Source organism: Lacerta agilis, chromosome 14, assembly GCF_009819535.1.
Source record: "Lacerta agilis isolate rLacAgi1 chromosome 14, rLacAgi1.pri, whole genome shotgun sequence".
Taxonomy (NCBI): Eukaryota; Metazoa; Chordata; class Lepidosauria; order Squamata; family Lacertidae; genus Lacerta; species Lacerta agilis.
Window position 1 is genome coordinate 23,324,233 of NC_046325.1, and position 18,426 is coordinate 23,342,658.

The 18,426-nt window shown below is 40.3% G+C and overlaps 2 protein-coding genes across 2 annotated transcripts; one reads left to right on the top strand and one right to left on the bottom strand.

The window, feature by feature from the left end:
• Positions 1-2,276: 2,276 nt before the first annotated feature.
• Positions 2,277-10,800, bottom strand: LOC117057802 (vomeronasal type-2 receptor 26-like). Its single transcript, XM_033168643.1, has 5 exons — positions 10,495-10,800; positions 7,998-8,858; positions 6,961-7,182; positions 5,419-5,545; positions 2,277-3,181 (listed from the first exon to the last, which is right to left on the bottom strand). Exons 1-5 carry the CDS (start codon positions 10,798-10,800, stop codon positions 2,277-2,279), a joined length of 2,421 nt encoding a protein of 806 aa, XP_033024534.1.
• A 2,415-nt stretch (positions 10,801-13,215) lies between these two features.
• On the top strand, positions 13,216-16,676 carry LOC117057803 (olfactory receptor 6F1-like). Its single transcript, XM_033168644.1, has 2 exons — positions 13,216-13,243; positions 15,727-16,676. Exons 1-2 carry the CDS (start codon positions 13,216-13,218, stop codon positions 16,674-16,676), a joined length of 978 nt encoding a protein of 325 aa, XP_033024535.1.
• The last annotated feature ends 1,750 nt before the right edge of the window (positions 16,677-18,426 follow it).

Sequence of the window (18,426 nt, forward strand, 5' to 3'; positions counted from 1 at the left end):
TGCAAAATTTGCACTTTCCAAAACAATACACAAATTAAAACATAGCCACCTTTTGAAATTCACATTTCTCCAGTTGTTGTTTTTTTTTAAAAAAATAAATAAATATATGTAATGCACACAAGCAATTCTGACATCAAACCCTACATATATTAAGTAAATATAATATATATTTCCCCCTTTTCCTCCCAATGTCTCAAGAAATGAAACTGATTTGTAAAAATGATACATGTAAAAAATACAAGAGAGAGACACTGCAAATACTTTTGTAAATCAAGAAATCTTTAATATATATATTCATATTTAAGCTCTCCAGCTAAGCAATGTGTACAAATAATTCATATACTAGGGAAAAGTGTTCATATAAGTTCATACATGACTTAAAGTAACATACGTAAACTGTATATTCCAAATTCCAAATCTTTATTATGGTCCTAGACCAGCATAAGGTAAAAGCACTTCCATACATAAATAAAACATGCTAGATATGCAATAATCTTTAAACAAACCATAAACGTCCATAAGAATGACAAAAGTAGTTTCTTTCCCAAATCGGTTTTATCTTAAACAATAGCAAACACAGTAAATTAAGAGTTCACTTGTACTCGTAATATATCAGTGGTTCAGAGTTCATTTCTTCTCTTTCCAAAATAGATGTTATCTTGAACAATTACAAGTGAACTCTTTATTTAATGCACTATTGTTGGTGATATTATCTTGTTTCCATTGCAGTAGTCATTGTATCACCACTCGGTCTGTTGTTTTATAGACAGCCAAAGAGGCAACTGCAGAAGTAGAGGGTACACATACTCATTCAATTACAGTATACCAGCAGTGTAACCATGCACATACAGGCATTCCTGGAAGAAAATATGTAGAATTATTTCAAACTGCCTATTGTCCAGTTTTAGAACTGTAGATGCTTTGGCCACATCTGGTGGTGAAACTTTGCCATGGAATAGGTAGGGGAACTGCATCACTATTGACTGATGGCTGCATCTTGCTACCTTGATTTCCGATTAAGAAGAGGCTACCAAAAAGCATGGAAGCTCTGTCAGATATTGGACTTTAGTTTATTGGCTCAATAAGCAACTGTTACACTATACAGTGGTACCCCGCAAGATGAATGCTTCGCACAACGAAAAACTCGCAAAACGAAAGGGTTTTGTGATTTTTTCGTTGACTCACGAGATGAATTCGTCTATGGCCGTGCTTCGCAAGACGAATTTGTCTTGCGCAGTACCACTGTAAGCCGGCTGGAGCCGCGCCGCGCCGCGTTTTAAAGCTGCTGTTCGCCCGCTGCAGCCTTAAAATGTGACGCGGCACGGTCCGGTGCAGGTCGGAAGGGGCACTGGCTGATCGCGCCCGCCATCATGGGTGGACATGCGCAGTCCACCCAAGATGGCGGGCACGATCGGCCGGCGCCGCTTCCAACCGGCGCCCCCAGACTTTTTTCCCCATAGGAACGCATTAATTACATTTTAATGCGTTCCTATGGGAAACTGTGCCTCGCAAGACGAAATTATCGCAAGACGAAAAGACTTGCGGAACGAATTAATTTCGTCTTGCGAGGCACCACTGTAAATTAAAGCCAAATGGGTTGTTCAAGAAACATCCTTGCTAGTGGAGATTTCGGGATCCTATGAATTGTATTATTCATCTTTGTAGTTGTGACAATGAGCACAAAAGGCAAGCAAACTTCACCTGGCTATTACAAATTATGGATGACTTCTTAGAACAGGGGTGGTGCACCTCAGACCTGAGGGCTAAGGGTGATCCCCCCCCACCTCTCTATTAAGGCTTTCCCTTGGCCACATCATATGCCAGTGCTGCTTTACACATTCCTTGGGTGGTTTTACCTATCTGAAATGTTTCCCTAAAGTTTGACCGGGCTTCTTCATCCCTTGGATGGACAGAGAGGGACTGATACCTGCCTTTCAGAAGGTTGTCCAGAATGAAATATGACGCTCAGGAAGAAAGAGGTCCATCACGCTTGCCTTCTATACATCTACTGGAACAAGCCATAACCCACAATAAAGGAAACAACAACACACAATAAAAAGAATAAAGGTCTTATGTATATCAGATATGGGTTCATGGGCATGGGTGTACATATGACGAGATCTAGTAACAAACTGCTAGAGCGTGATTGGAGAGCTGAAAAGAAAATTTACATGCAACAAATGCTGCAAGGGGAAAAAAATCTAGAAATATTCTAGGACATACTGTACACATATTGTGCTGGGCACTGCAGATTACAGAAGAATTCATGGACACATTCAAGAAATATTTTGTCTTATTAGCTGTTCCCTATTGTTCAGTTCTGGCCTCAACAAAATTAGATAACATTTTGGGGAAAAGATACAGCCCAGCAACCCAGCACTGGAGACTAAGATACAGAAAACCTCCACAGCCACCATGTATTTTCCTTTGGTGCTCATATAAGAAGGAATGAAGGATAACCAAACACTGCAGAAGACCAACATGCTGAAAGTGATGAACTTGGCTTCATTGAAACTGTCCGGTAACTTCCTGGCAAAGAAAGCCACTGTGAAACTAACCATGGCCAGGAAGCCCATGTAGCCAATGACTGAGTAGAACATTGCCACAGACCCCTCATTGCATTCTAGGATGATTTCTTCTGTCATTGAGTGCATGTCAACATCTGGGAATGGGGGATAAGTTGCCAGCCACACCGTATAGATGCCTGCTTGAATAAAGGAGCAGGAAAGGACAACAGAGTAGGCCAGTCCTTTCCCCACCCATTTTCTCATTCTTGATCCTGGTCTGGTGGCCATAAAAGCCAGAACCACAGTGATAGTCTTTGCCAACACTGAAGAAACAGCCACTGAGAAGATGATGCCAAAAGCAGTTTGCCGAAGGAGACATGTTACCTTCTGAGGTTCACCAATGAATAGCAGTGCAGAAAGAAAGCAGAGCAGGAGGGAGAGGAGGAGAGTGTAGGTCAAGTCCCGGTTGTTGGCTTTGACAATGGGAGTGTCATGGTGCTTTATAAAGATTCCTAGTACCAGAGCTGTGATAACTGAAGAGAAGATAGAAAAAGAGGCTAAAGTGACCCCCAATAGTTCTTCATAAGACAAGAAATTTATTTCCTTGGGGATACATGCATCCTGGTTTTTGTTTGGATAGTGTTCATCTGGGCATTTAAAGCAGTCACCCATGTCTGAAAAAGAAACGAGTCTCTGTCAATCTTATATTCAACCCATAAGCATATCTACGTCTCTTCCTCTCAGAGTTATTAAATGTACATCACTCTTCAAGTATGTCTGTGTTAGTGGCATACATCTGGAACAAAGCCCCAAATGATAGTTATCCACTTACTCAGCTCCATAGTCATGGTGCCTACATTTTAGATTTTACTCATAGTTTAATGCTGATTTTAAGGTAGGTGTTATGTATTTGCCTATATACCCAAAGGAAGACTGAGGACGCAGAATTATCCGAGATTATATATCTAAAAACAAAATTAAAGCTAGCAAAACCAAAATATAGCTTGAGCGGAAAAGTTTCCTAAGACAGAAGGAAACATGTCACTTCCTACTCCTGGATATGTTTACAGGAGACACCTGTCACCTTGGAGTAAAAGATTGGAAAGAAAACTCCAATAACCTTTGGTAGGTGACCTGAGAAGCACACCCTGGCCCCATCAGGTTAGCATTCACCCCATCGTGCATTCCAGCCTAAAGGGCACACCCAAGGACCCCAATCAAGGCAGCATAAAGTGACTCAAGAATGCCCTTAACCCAATACTTCCTCAGTTATTTATCCCACCTCTGTTGACTTGTATTTTCTCTCTCGACTAACAGACAATTAAACTAAACTAAACAGTATGAAGTAGACAAAAAAGAGAAATATTAAGGTGAATTATGGGCTCCCTCCCAAATTCTTATTCAGCTGTGATATGACCACCTAACGCAAGCCTACACTGCATTGGGAAGGAGGGGGGGGATCTCCAAAGAGAAGCCTGCAGCATTCAGGGAGGATCACGGCTCAAAAGCCTGCTCCCCCTCTCTATGATTGCTGCACACATTAAGGTGGGCCACCCACAATTCCTTTTCAGGAAGAGACCACTTGAGTCTCCTTTCCTGGGGGAAATGGAGTGTGGCAAATTTTCCCCCACACAAGTGTGGAAGTGGCATTGTTGTTGTAAGTTGATTCAAGTTACTTTGTGTAAACAAACAAACAAACAAACAAGATTTTGATGTTACCATGTTCAAGAAAAACAGCAGAAGAAAATATGTTTTTTCCAGACCCAAGGGTGATATTATCTGGTTCACTTTTAGTAGGAGACCAACATGGCACATCCACCAACAGTCCCAATTTGTATGGGATGACAATTCTTATGTCAATCTGTGATGTCCTGCTTCCTCCATCACCACATCTGCAGGGCCTCTGCAGGGCCACCCACAATTCCTTTTCAGGAAGAGACCACTTGAGTCTCCTTTCCTGGGGGAAATGGAGTGTGGCAAATTTCCCTCCACTCAAGTGTGGAAGTGGCATTGTTGTTGTAAGTTGTTTCATGTTACTTTGTGTAAACAAACAAAGAAACAAGGTTATGATGTTACCATGTTCAAGAAAAACAGCAGAAGAACATACATGTTCTTTCCAGACACAAGGGTGATATTTTCTGGTTCACTTTTAGTAGGAGACCAACATGACACATCCATCAACAGTCCCAATTTGTATGGGATGACACTGATTGACAGAAGCTGCACCGGCTTCTTATGTCAATCTGTGATGTCCTGCTTCCTCCACCACCACATCTGCAGGGCCTCTGCCAAGGCCTAGAAGCATGCTGTGGCCACTGACGTGCTTCAGGAGCCAGGCCACACTTCCAGTGTGGCACAGGCTTCCAGAAGTATGCCAGTGGTTTTGCTAGGACTCGCGACAGCATCAAACCTAACAGAATCTTTTGGTGTCAGAAGTTCTCCCCAGACCTCATGGTGGTGGGCCTCGCCAGACACAAGGTCGAATTATTGCACATATATTTAAATATCATATGTCGATTTATACCTTTTCAGTGTTTTCCTGTGCAGCACCGACCCCTACCAAAATATGCCAACACATTTTTTTAAAAAATGTAGAGAAATAATGCTGGTGTCTTTATGACTATTCTTCTAGGTGGGTTTTTGGGGTGGGGGTGAGATTTAGTTGTACCTTTAGTTATCTTAGGTTATCCACTGTTATTTTAGTTTATGGTGAGTTTATTCTGCATTAACATTTTAACTGATTTCTAGAAGTGTGTATTGACATATTTCATTATATTTTACATGACCCTGTAGCCATATGGTGAAGTGCAACATAGAAAATTTATCTATCTCTACATAAAGTGGTCTTTACAAACTTATCCCTCTAGACTGCATTCATTTAATTAATAAACCTATACAATATCGGCCTTACCTTCCTCATGCGAAATCTTTCCTGCTGGGCATGAGATGCAATCGTAGCAGCAAAATGGCTTCCCTTCCTTCACTTTCTTGCTAGAACCTGGATGGCATCTTTCCACGCATTCAGAAATAGGTTGTGTCTAATTCATAAAGCAAATGGGACAAAAATTAATAATCTTCACTTTGATGACCTTTAAAGCTTTGAGGTGGGCTTTTCATTTTCAGATTTATCTTTCAGAAGCAGAATGGCTGCTGGTCATGCATGGTTCCATCGTATGCTAACATGCTTTTGAAGTCTTGGGACCATGTTATGTGACTCCAGTCCCACAAATGCATGTCCAATTATCACTATCAAACTGGAAAATTAGGATTAGCATTTGAAATTCATCTTGTTCTACCCATCTATGTCCATTCTTTCAACCATTAACACAAGTGTTGTCCTTCTTCTACAAAATATACACCAATGGACTTGGAAAATATATGCTGGAAAGCAGTAAAAAAAAAAAAAGTAAAGTACAAGGAATGTGGGTGTAGAGGAGATTTCATGTATATTAGAGGAAAATATATATATTAGTTATAATGCCATCTAGTGCTTAATGTATCAATTCAGATTCAAATGAGTTTTGTAAGTTCTTATAGTCTTAAAAAGGCTGCCTAGTTATTCCTGGAATTCAGTGCTTCATGTTTGGATTGTTGAGGATGACCTGATAAAATTGTTAAGATAAATAATGAAAATATGAGTTGAAATTGGAAGGTAGGTTGACAGCTCTGGTCATGGGTTCAAACCCCACATTGGGCAAAAGATTCCTACATTGCAGGAGTTTGGCCTAGATGACCCTTGTGGTTGCTTCCGACTGTACAATTCTATGATTCTATCTACAAACTCACTGTATTTTTTACCTCAGAACTCTGAGTTTGCTTTCTTTATATTGTAAGTGGTTAAAGAAAAGATGGAAGATGTTTTGAAATGTGTTTGAGAAGAAGGAACAAGAAACATCAATGAAGCAAGATTTCTCAAGTAAAGGCACAGGAACATAAGAGGAGCCTGCTGGATCAGGCCAATGGCCCATCTAGTCTAGCATCTGTTCGCACAATTACCTGTGGGAAACCTGCAAGGGGGACCTGAGAACAGGAACACTTTTCACTCCACTCCATGCTATCCAGATGCCTCAGACTGTGGAGGCAGAACATGGCCATCATTACTAATAGCCATTCTTAGCCTGAACCTCCAAGAATTTGTCCAATCCACTTTGAAACCATCCGGTGAGAATAAGTTCCATAGTCTAAGTATGCACTGTGTGAATTACTTTCTTAAATCTGTCTTGATCTTCCGTTTCATCCACGGGTTCTAGTATTATGTGAGAGGAGGAAAAACTGTCCGCTATCCATTTTCTCCATGCCAGGCATAGTGTTATGAAGTATATAAACTTTTACAAATTTATATAAAGTATCTTCATTTGAGCAATACCTCAGGAAATTGATTTTGTGTATCATTACTGACATTCAGTAATTCAAGGAACAAATAGTTCCTAAACTGTTATTAACTGGATCCTACCTGATTGAACCAGTTGTGCCATGTGATGGCATTCTCACTGATGGTTAATACTTGTTCTGAAGGGGCCCTAGGATCAACCTTCCCAATCTTTACTTTAGATATATTTGAAGGATCTAAATAGTTGACGATATCAAATCCAGCTACTAACTTTCCATTTTGGTCAAAGGAAATCTTCTGTCCAGCACTGTTGTTAAATGAGATCTGTCTCAGAAAGTGATGGAGCTATTGAAAATATAAAGATTTAGAAAAAGCTGCAGGTAGGTCATGAAATTGTATTTGTCTCATAATTCGAGCATTTGTTAATTTTTTTTGCAAAGTTATTGAGCTTCTTTAGAAACCCATTCATGCCCCCTCAAGACTGAGTGACACAGGTTCCAGACCCTACTGACCACATGTTAAACTTTCTACCTTTTCCACCCATCACCAACATAACCTATCAACATAAATATCCAGTATGCACCACTAACTGTGGCAGCTTGGCATGACAGTATGGAATAGGAGGAGGGAAAATGCCTATGTAAGCCAATCACAGAAAAGTACAAAAAAAAAAAATCCTTCTTGCCCCCAAATATGGCAACCAGTTAAACTCAGACTGGGAGGGCAGGTTGCATCCTGTGCTCAGAAAGAAAGAGGACAAAGAGGCAGAAAGCATCACCTTAAATACCTCTGCCCCACCCTTGCTGAATTTTTTTAGCATCAGAAACTGGAGTGGCTGCATGCCAGTCTTTCTGTCCCCACACAAAAGCAATCCTGCCTGGACCACTTTTGCAGCCAGATGGAGGTGCAAACTTTTATAAGAATATAAACAATGTAGCTTCAAAATGTGGATTTCTGTACAGGTTACAAAGCTTTTTGGGTTCAGCACAAACACAATGAATAAGAAAGTAGAGACAGCTGGATGGTTGAATTAAATATGATGGTTCTAGCTTTTAGAAAGTCTAAGGAAGATATAACCATAAGGACTGGAAGAGTATAGGGAGACAGCTTACTTCTCAGATTAGTCTAACTACACCCCATGAGGATGTTCAGCTAACTACCTTCCAAAATGGTTGATTCTGAAGCTTCAGATCCCCTTCATCCAGTATTGCTATGTTTTTCAGTCTTGAAGAAGACATGGCATGTAATGCATGAGCCACAGCATAAACTGCATTGTAGACACTGTAGCTATGGCCAGTCATGCTCATTTCAAAATAGAGTAACGGAAGGTCTGCCAGCTTCTCCTCTCCTGTGCAAATATTCTCAGGCACCTCACCCACTGTTGTATTTGGAAATGCACAGTCAAAAGCTTGTTGCCAGAAGTCCCTGATGAAACCATCACTAGAAGTGCTGAAAGGGTTTCTGCCTTCAACAAACTGGTGAAATCCTGGCACATCATCAAACTGATATGAGAAGGCTATTGCACCATTTAAAGTTTCTACATCCCAATACCTTTGAAAGGAGAATGAATTGAGCTCTATCTGGGCTGTTGTTATCCATACTTTGCCTTTCGGTTTGTTTGCCATGTGGTCTACACCTGACAGAAATGACAAAAATCTAAAAAATGGCAAAGAATAAGATTCCCCGTAAGCCACAATTACATTGGCTTTACTGTTTCTTATCTTATCATTTATTTCTTTTCCGCGAGCCACCTTGTTGATCATCTCTGTGATAAAAGTTGGAATGGGGATTCTTTCTATGAAAGCAATACAGACACCTTTCTGGGGAAATGTTGGAAGCACAGTTTGCACAAATCTTTCTCCATTGCCAGTATCCATAACAACGGTCCCAATCCATGTCCACCTGAAGTGCAGAAGCAGATGGAGAATCCCATCATACTGAAGGTCTTCCTTAGGGACCATCTGGTAGAATGAAAGGCCTGGAGTTTTATAGTTCATCTCCGGAGCAGGGCTGTATGTTAGCTAAGGATACAAGTGAAGATGAGGTTGAAGATAAAAAAAATCACTTTTGGTGGTTTAAGCTCCCATTCTTTACCCATTAGTGCTAGAGAAATTGGCACTATTGACACATGTCATTTCTACTCTGACAGCCATTTCACTTGCAAAGTTAGTGAACTGTATGCAGGTGTCTCAATTTTAAAGTTGTTTTATTATCTGTCTGAAAGTGATGCATTTTTAGAATACTTATCAGAATTTTATTAAGTGAAATGAAGAAGGATGAGATATAAATATTTTTAATAAAGAGGCAATGTTGTATAAGCTCCATGCAGGGTTTTTTTTTTTTTTTTTACAGATATATAATATTCATTGCTCAATAAACAGCTGGTTTAGAAGCTTCCTGAATGACTTTTTTCCCCCTAGAGCTATTCACAGTGTGGGGTGCATTACGATAAAATGTAGTCCCGAAGAATCTCATTGAGATTCATGAATCAATTCACAGCAAACATTCTGAGGGGAAAACAAAGCAATTAAGTACTTTGAACTCTTAAAATACTGAACTAATAGTCAATGAGAATGTGGCATTTATAGGTTATGAATGGGCCATACAGACAGCGTTTTTCTGCACAGCAGGAGGGAGAATCAGGTGGCCAGTTGGGGTTATAATTATTAAGTTTAACCAAACATAATTAAGTGCAACCAGGTTGAATCTTTGCAGACTGGTGAAAACACCAACCTGTGCAAAACCACTCCAGCTAAACTCCATCAGTTTAATGGCATGGGATGAAGCAGTTTCCCATCTCTCATTAAATGGGATCCCTGGGAGTTTTTGACTTGACTGGTGTACCCCACCACTGTTGATGCATGTTACACAGGGGGCATTCAGAAGGCCAGAAAGAGCACCAGACTAAACAGCCTTCTAAGCTGGTTGGCAGTGGAAGGAGTGCTCATACCTAAGCATAGAAACATTGGGTGCTTAATGATGATCAAATCCACTTACCAGTTTAGGAAATGAAACAGACAAATTCATAAAGCTAATCTGTATCAGTAGAGGGTAATGTGGAGTAGGCAAAAACAAGCAAACAAAATCCTAACGTCAATTTAACAATACTCCAGAAATTCCAGTTTACAACCTGTACAGTCCAATTGCCTAGTCCCATATTGCCAAAAAGTGGGAAGGTAGATGGCATGAATATATAAAAAAATAAGAGGTTGCAGGTGGCACTGCCATTAAAATGAGGATGCACTTCCCAATCTGAATGGCCCCTTGTGCCATGTGAAATTCTGCTTAGTCACTTCTTCCATAATGAAGTCTCCTATTATTTCCATAATAAAAGAGAAAGAGAGTAGCAAACTTGCTCTCATCCAAAGAATAGGGCTAGCACCTAGAAATGATGAGGGTGATGTTGATTTAAATTTGTATTCAACCCTTCATCTGAAGGGTGGTTCACTGCATAAAAATACATGTACAAAACACAAAATGCACAATAAAAATGAGGAGAAAAACAAAATAAAACAATAACACCCCTCTTCCACAGATGATACTAACACGTAAGATAAGGTTCATTTGTTTCCTTCAAACTCATCCATTGCACCCAACTACGACTAAGGAGTTGTGAAGGAACTGTAAACTTGTCATACTCTTATTTGCATATCTTACCTGTGGAATCTTGTGCATATCCAAGAGAATGCCCATATTAGAAGAAATTTGGGGGTCCAGACCACCAATTACTGCAGTTAGCTTATTGCGTAGATCACAGTTGTAGTTTGGGGAAAATCTCTCCAAGCTGTATATGAGCAGCATTGTAGAATAGTAGGTCCACATAGCATTGTAATAGTTGTCATAGATATGGAAGCCCAAGGTAACGTTGGGTAGGATCTGAGAGTTTTCATTAATCTCCTTCACTGCGAAGACCAAGGCAACAATATGCTGGTAATTCTTGGGCAAAACTCTAGAATGATACATTTTTTTATCAGAAGGATATTCTACAATTTATCATCATCAATATGCACATATAATCACAATATTTAAAAAAAAAACACAGAATACATAATAAAACCAAAACCAAAAGTCAACCTAATAATCCCCCTTGCCACAAGACCTTTGAAAAGGGCATCAGATGACAATCGGCCAAAGGCTTGCTTACCACCAATCATTCTGCTTCTAAGATAAATGAAGCCAATATTAAGTAAAAATTTAAACCCTTACAAAAATTCTTCCATCAGTGGCTTTGGGGGTTCTTTCATGAAATCTGGTGAGAAGGAGATGAAGCCACCATGGGAAACAACAGCACCAATGAGGAGGTCTCCTGACTGGTGGTACTTGTGGAATGGAGGGTGTGGATACCAGGCCTTGCATTTAAGATTGTGAGCCTTGCATGTTATGTGAGGAAGCAGTATGAGCATCCATAACACCAAGTGAACCATTATCCCCAGCAAATGTTCAATTTTTCGGTCTACATGCAGATTCTCCTGTTGAAGTCTATAAAACAGTCCCAACAGGCTGCAAGATTGCAATGGCCTAATCTGAACGTTCAAACTGTCTTTAAGTCTGCAATTGCAAATAAAAAGACATGAGGATTATACTGGTGAATAAATGCCTCCTTTTAGTTGCTAGCCCTCCCTCTAAGTCCTAGAGGATATACTTATAGCATCCTTCACAGTATATATTGTTAATTTAATTCACAGAAACCACAGCTAAGTTCCTTTTTTGTTTTGTTTTTTTTGTTTTGGCAAGCAGCAGTTAATTATAATGCTCATCGTGATAATAAATGTAACTATGACTACATGTATGACTTTTTGGCTTGTTCGTTTGCTTTTTATTTTTGACATGCAGAAACTAATTGCAATGCTCATGATAATGAATGGCATCAAGAATTGAAAGTTGGAAATTCCCTTAGAGATTGCACAAGAAAACATGTTTGCCACATCTGAAAAGGGCCTCCGGCCATGCACCTATTTGGATAGGAAATTATAGAATGTAAATGTTTCTGGGGACTTACAGGAAGGATCAGACACCAGAAATACAAGGCCTCAGTCTGGAGACAGATGAATTTATTTATTTGTGTATTAAATGTATATACCACCCTTCCTCCTAAAGAAGCCCAAAAATTCAATCATGTCTCCTTCTTTAAAATGTGCTTTAGTAATTTTGCACTTAGTTTATAAATGAATAAAACAAACACAAAAGGGTAGAATTAGCAGATCACATCAGGTGTGTTGACACACACACCATTTGAATGTGAATGCCCATGAACTTTGTGGGGGCCTGGTTGTGGGGGGCTGAAGCCCCCATTGCCTCTAGGAGTTGGGAATAATAATAATAATAATAATAATAATAATAATAATAATAATAATAATAATAATTTATTTCTACCCCACCCATCTGGCTGGGTTTCCCCAGCCACTCTGGGCAGCTTCCAACAAAGATTAAAAATACATGTTGTGTGGATCACATGTTGATGTATAGTAGACATGAATAATATAAGTGACTACTGTATCTTATACTTCACAGAAGAACTACAAACACAGGATATAAGCTGAAAAGAAGCTAAAATGGGGATGCATTTAAAATATTAATAAAACAAAGTAATGCAACAGCTGTGCCCTGTTACTATAATAAATAAGATTTATCCAAACCATCCAAAAGGTGGTAAGGATTGTTCTCTTACTCTCTGTTCCATTCATATCTGAGATGACCCACCAACTTCTTAGGTGTCAAAGCTCACCCAGTGTATCTGCTCATTGCTTCAAAATGTACAATCTTCTAGTGAGTTCTAGGTTGTTGGTGTGTGTGTCTGCTTTTATCAAATGCAGATATAGGAATAACAACATGCCATGCCATGCCATGCCATGCCATGCCATGCCATGCCATGCCATGCCATGCCATGCCATACCATACCATGCCATGCGTTAAATACCATACGTTAAATACCATATGTTAAAACTGCATAGCTACAGATTTAAAGGCAATTATGTTTTCTGATTGTCACAATGTTGACTGTGCCATTTAAAAAGGGGGGGGGTCCATTTTGTTCTCCCTTATTTTTTAGCTACCAGAACTTTGACCTGACTCATAGGTAAATATTCCCAACTGGAAATAGGCTAGTTATACAAATTAATCCCTATTGTTCATGCAATCAAATTATTATGGCACAGTTAAATATAAATATTTTGCTACTAATTAGTTCAACAATTTGCTTATTTATTGGTTTGCCAAGAAGGCATCATTTTAGCTACTCTCTCAGAATAAAGCACCACGGGAACTAGTTTTCCCCCAACTGGGATACACACACACACACACACACACACACACACCCCTACTGTATATAGGTGGGAATCTGAAATACCCTGTGATAGATATATAACCAAGACATGCAAGATGCATTTAGAAGACAATGTGTTGAAAGGTAAAACAAAATTCATTTACCGGTATTTAGCTGCCTTTCCTTTAAATATTTCAAAAAGACAAACCTTGAGTTGGATCCAGACTCAATTCTACAGCAGGATCCACCAACATGAGTGGAGTTGGGATCCAGCAGATCTCTGGTTGAGCTGGGAGGTTCCCAGAACAGCCAGGCTACACCAGCTTATTTCCCCATCCGTATCTCAATCTAAGCTGGGATCCAGTCATCTGAGTTGAGCCTGGGGCATCTTAAATTGGCATAGGTCGTGAAACAGATGGGGACTGTAGGACTAGAGGGAAGGGAAACTTAGGCTGGATTTTAAACCCTGTCATGTGTCCTGGAAACCTGGTGTACATTAAGCCAGCAAGAAAGGCATCTTTCCCTTCTGCCATATTTAGACTGGCTCAGCCAGAAGCAGCCCTGCCCATGAACAGAGTTTGGATCTGATGTACTTTTTGCCAGTTCAGTTTACATTGGGCTTGCTTCACACAAGCTTCCTGTGCATAGGATTGTTCCCTTAGTCATGCTAAGTAGAGCCATTGAAATCCTGTCTGCTTTGTTCAACTTCATAGGTTAGCTCTTGCTCCCTGGGAAAGGGTCACTGTGAGTGGATCAGGAGAGCAGCAGGGTCCTTGCACAATCAGGTCTAGTTTCTCTTTGGATGAGAGAGCACCAGAGACTTGGTTTTAGAAATATATATATATTTTAAAAATATAACAATTAGAACATGTGTAGAGGAGGGCAACTAATAAGATCAAGGGTCTGGAAACCAAGCCTAGTAAGGAATGGTTGAGAGAGTTGTTTATGTTGGACCTGGAAAAGAGGAGACCCAGAGGAGATATGATAGCCACCCTCAAATATCTCAAAGGCTGTCACATGGAAGGTAGAGAAGCTCATTTTCTCCTGCTCCACAGAGTAGGACCAGAACCTGTGGCTTCAAGTCACAAAAAAGGAGATTCTGACTAAATATAAGGAATAACTTTCTAATGGCAAGAGCTGTTTGACACAGGAACATACTCTCTTTGAAAGTGGTAGACTTTCTTTCATTTGAGATTTTTAAGCAGAGGTTGGATAGCCATCTGTCATGGATGCTTCAGTTGAGATTCCTGCATTGTGAGGGGCTGGACTACATGACCCTTGGGATACTATCCAGCTCTACAGTTCTATGAGTCTATGAATTTTGTCCAATGGTTCTGGGAAAGTTTGAGGAATTAAAGATTTGTTGTTGTTCAGTCGTTCAGTCGTGTCCGACTCTTCGTGACCCCATGGACCAGAGCACACCAGGCACGCCTATCCTTCACTGCCTCTCGCAGTTTGGCCAAACTCATGTTAGTAGCTTCGAGAACACTGTCCAACCATCTCATCCTCTGTCGTCCCCTTCTCCTTGTGCCCTCCATCTTTCGCAACATCAGGGTCTTTTCTAGGGAGTCTTCTCTTCTCATGAGGTGGCCAAAGTACTGGAGCCTCAACTTCAGGATCTGTCCTTCTAGTGAGCACTCAGGGCTGATTTCTTTGAGAATGGATAGGTTTGATCTTCTTGCAGTCCATGGGACTCTCAAGAGTCTCCTCCAGCACCATAATTCAAAAGCATCAATTCTTCGGCGATCAGCCTTCTTGATGGTCCAGCTCTCACTTCCGTACATTACTACTGGGAAAACCATAGCTTTAACTATACGGACCTTTGTCGGCAAGGTGATGTCTTTGCTTTTTAAGATGCTGTCTAGGTTTGTCATTGCTTTTCTCCCAAGAAGCAGGCGTCTTCTAATTTCGTGACTGCTGTCACCATCTGCAGTGATCATGGAACCCAAGAAAGTGAAATCTCTCACTGCCTCCATTTCTTCCCCTTCTATTTGCCAGGAGGTGATGGGACTAGTGGCCATGATCTTAGTTTTTTTGATGTTGAGCTTCAGACCATATTTTGCGCTCTGCTCTTTCACCCTCATTAAAAGGTTCTTTAATTCCTCCTCACTTTCTGCTATCAAGGTAGTATCATCAGCATATCTGAGGTTGTTGATATTTTTTCCGGCAATCTTAATTCCGGTTTGGGATTCATCCAGTCCAGATTATAGGCTCTATATTAGGGTTAGATAATTTCCCATCACCCCCTGTTAGGATGGTCAGTGGTCAGGATGATGGGAGTTGTGATCCAATAACAGCAGAAAGCACCATGTTGGCTACCCCTGCTCTACATATTAAAATATTTAAATTTTGCAGAATGTACAAATGTGCAAATTTTATACTAGGAAATACTTATTGGAAGCAGCCCAGCTGCCACTCACCAGAAGAACAATGGAGGTGAGTTTCTTACATAACTAAATGTGCAAATGGTTTATGAAGACAGTTAACTGGAAAGGAGTTTTCGTATTGCTCAATATGATTGTACATTCCATTTGATTATATAGATTAAAATTATTCAGATTATGTTAAACAGATACCCTGCTCTGCTTGTCTTCCTCTACCTCATCAACTGTGTATCTGTTTTTCAGGTGGAAATGCAAGCCCAAATCAAACAGTGATCACAGAATTTATTCTCCTGGGATTCGGGAACCTTCATGAGCTAAGAACCCCTACATTTGTGATATTTCTTGTGATCTACATAGTAACATTAATAGGGAATATAATGATCACAGTGGTTGTGTTGACCGACCACAGCCTTCATACCCCCATGTACTTCTTCCTGGGAAACCTCTCTTTCTTGGAAATATGGTACACCACAAGTGTGGTTCCAAAGATGCTGAAAACATTACTGACTGCCCATGAGGCCATTTCCTTCTCAGCTTGTCTCCTCCAGTTTTACATATTTGGTTCACTGGCAGTTACTGAGTGTTTTCTTCTAGCAGCAATGTCCTATGATCGCTATGTAGCCATATGCCAACCACTGCATTATGGAAACTTAATGAGCTTCAGAGTGTGCGTTCAGCTAGCGATAGGGTCATGGGTTGGTGGGTTTATTTCCTTATTTGTCACCATGCCAATGGTTTCTGTGCTGCCTTTCTGTGCCTCTAATAAGATTGATCATTTCTTCTGTGATTTGGCACCTGTGGTTAAACTTGCCTGTGGAGACACACGACTGGTGAGAATCCTTTCTTTCCTTATTGCTTCTCTTGTATCCTTCTCTCCATTCCTTCTTACCATTCTGTCATACTGTAAAATCATCTCCACCATCCTCAAGATCCCATCTGCTAAAAGCAAACAGAAAGCCTTTTCCACCTGCTCCTCACATCTCATTGTGGTTACAGTGTTCTATGGGACACTGATGGTGGTGTATGGTGTACCTACAACAACCTGGTATCCCAACTTAAGCAAAGTTTTTTCTGTGCTCTATATAGTTGGGACACCAATGGTCAATCCTATTATATACAGCCTGAGGAACAAGGATGTCCAGAATGCATTGAGGAAACTGTTGACTAGAAATCCTGCACTGGCATGTGTATGAAAACTTTGACACACACTTTGAATGTGGAGAACCACAAAGTTTCTGCTAATTTGTATTTTAAAATGATGTCTACCATATTTGGCAGATATATAGGTATGTAGGATATTTTCAACATACTTATATAAGCACCATTTATTTCTTTACAAAATCTACTTTTTGAAACGTTTAGTTACCTCATTTCCCTTGTTTTACAACCAGTGGTAATCTATAATGCTCATAAGTGATCCTTATAGGCAGCCTGTCATGCAACTTGAGTGTGATGAGTTGTAGGCTATGTGATGGAGTGGACCACCTAACCCAACATTAGTTACTATGGCAAGGATTTGAAACTGAGGCTTCCTGACTTCATTTTGACCAGAGGTACTGGAAATCAAAACAAGGATCTTCCCCCTACAAAGCATGTGCATTTTACTCTCAGTCTAGAAGTGTCCACTTTTTCTTAAGCTGTGGGTTGAACAAGAATGCAAGAAGTATTATCAGAATGTTGGCTGTGTGAGGGAGAGAAGAACATTGTTTGGAAAGGGATCTGGAAATATTTTTAAATAAAAATATTGTTATATACTATTTTTTTGCAGTTTCTTTGTTTGCTGGTTTCCCTTGTCTTGGGTAATTCCAAACTCTACTCTCCCTTGCTGTGCTGTACAACAGCAGATTTGTCATCATCTCCCAGAGCACAAGATGCTCCTTGCTATCGGACGTTAATGAAGCAGTAACTACAGTAAGCTTCCAAGTTTCACTGTTGTTTGTGATTCGTATAGTATAGTGAAATCTGAAGATGTGGGATGATAATAAAGCAGAGACAGCATTTTGTTTACTTTAATGGTATTTTCTCCTTTATATCTTTTACAAGTCTTGTACAACTTTGCGATCAGAGATAAGCTCATGGAATTCAACAGAGCTTACTCCCAAGTGCTGTATTATTCGCTCCATAGGACGCTCCGGACCATAGGGCATACCTCGTCTTTAGAGGAGGAAACGAAAAAAAAAAATATTTTTCTGGTTTTCCTCCTCTAAAACCCATGTTTTGTTTTTTTTTTGAGAATCAGCTCAAAGTTTTACAGCTTTTTTTGCAAAGGGAAAAGCCCTGCTTTTTTGAGGATCAGTTCAGATTTGTGCAGCTTTTGCAAAGGGGGAAAAGCATTGCTTACAAACCAGTAAGCACCAGTACAAACCAGTACAGTCCAGTAAGCACCAGCAGGTAATAGGAAGCAAGAGGAAAGCAAACCAGTACAAACCAGTAAGCACCAGTATGAACCAGTACGTACCAGCAAGTAATAGGAAGCAAGAGGAAAGCGAACCAGTACAAACCAGTAAGCACCAGTACAAACCAGTACAGACCAGTAAGCACCAGTAGAAACCAGTACGCACCAGCAAGTAATAGAAAGCAAGAGGAAAGCGAACCAGTACAACCAGTAAGCACCAGTAGAAACCAGTACAGACCAGTAAGCACCAGTACAAACCAGTACGCACCAGCAAGCAATAGGAAGCAAGAGGAAAGCGAACCAGTACAAACCAGTAAGCACCAGTACAAACCAGTACAGACCAGTAAGCACCAGTAGAAACCAGTACGCACCAGCAAGTAATAGGAAGCAAGAGGAAAGCGAACCAGTACAAACCAGTAAGCACCAGTACAAACCAGTACAGACCAGTAAGCACCAGTAGAAACCAGTATGCACCAGCAAGCAATAGGAAGCAAGAGGAAAGCGAACCAGTACAAACCAGTAAGCACCAGTACAAACCAGTACAGACC

Coding starts and splice junctions, on each gene's coding strand:
- LOC117057802 (XM_033168643.1), bottom strand. CDS start 10,800: ATGTATCATTCTAGAGTTTTGCCCAAGAATTACCAGCATATTGTTGCC. Junction 5,546..6,960: donor GGCACAACTGGTTCAATCAG/GTAGGATCCAGT, acceptor TTTATGAATTAG/ACACAACCTATTTCTGAATG. Junction 3,182..5,418: donor AAAGATTTCGCATGAGGAAG/GTAAGGCCGATA, acceptor TTTCTTTTTCAG/ACATGGGTGACTGCTTTAAA.
- LOC117057803 (XM_033168644.1), top strand. CDS start 13,216: ATGCATTTAGAAGACAATGTGTTGAAAG. Junction 13,244..15,726: donor AGAAGACAATGTGTTGAAAG/GTAAAACAAAAT, acceptor TCTGTTTTTCAG/GTGGAAATGCAAGCCCAAAT.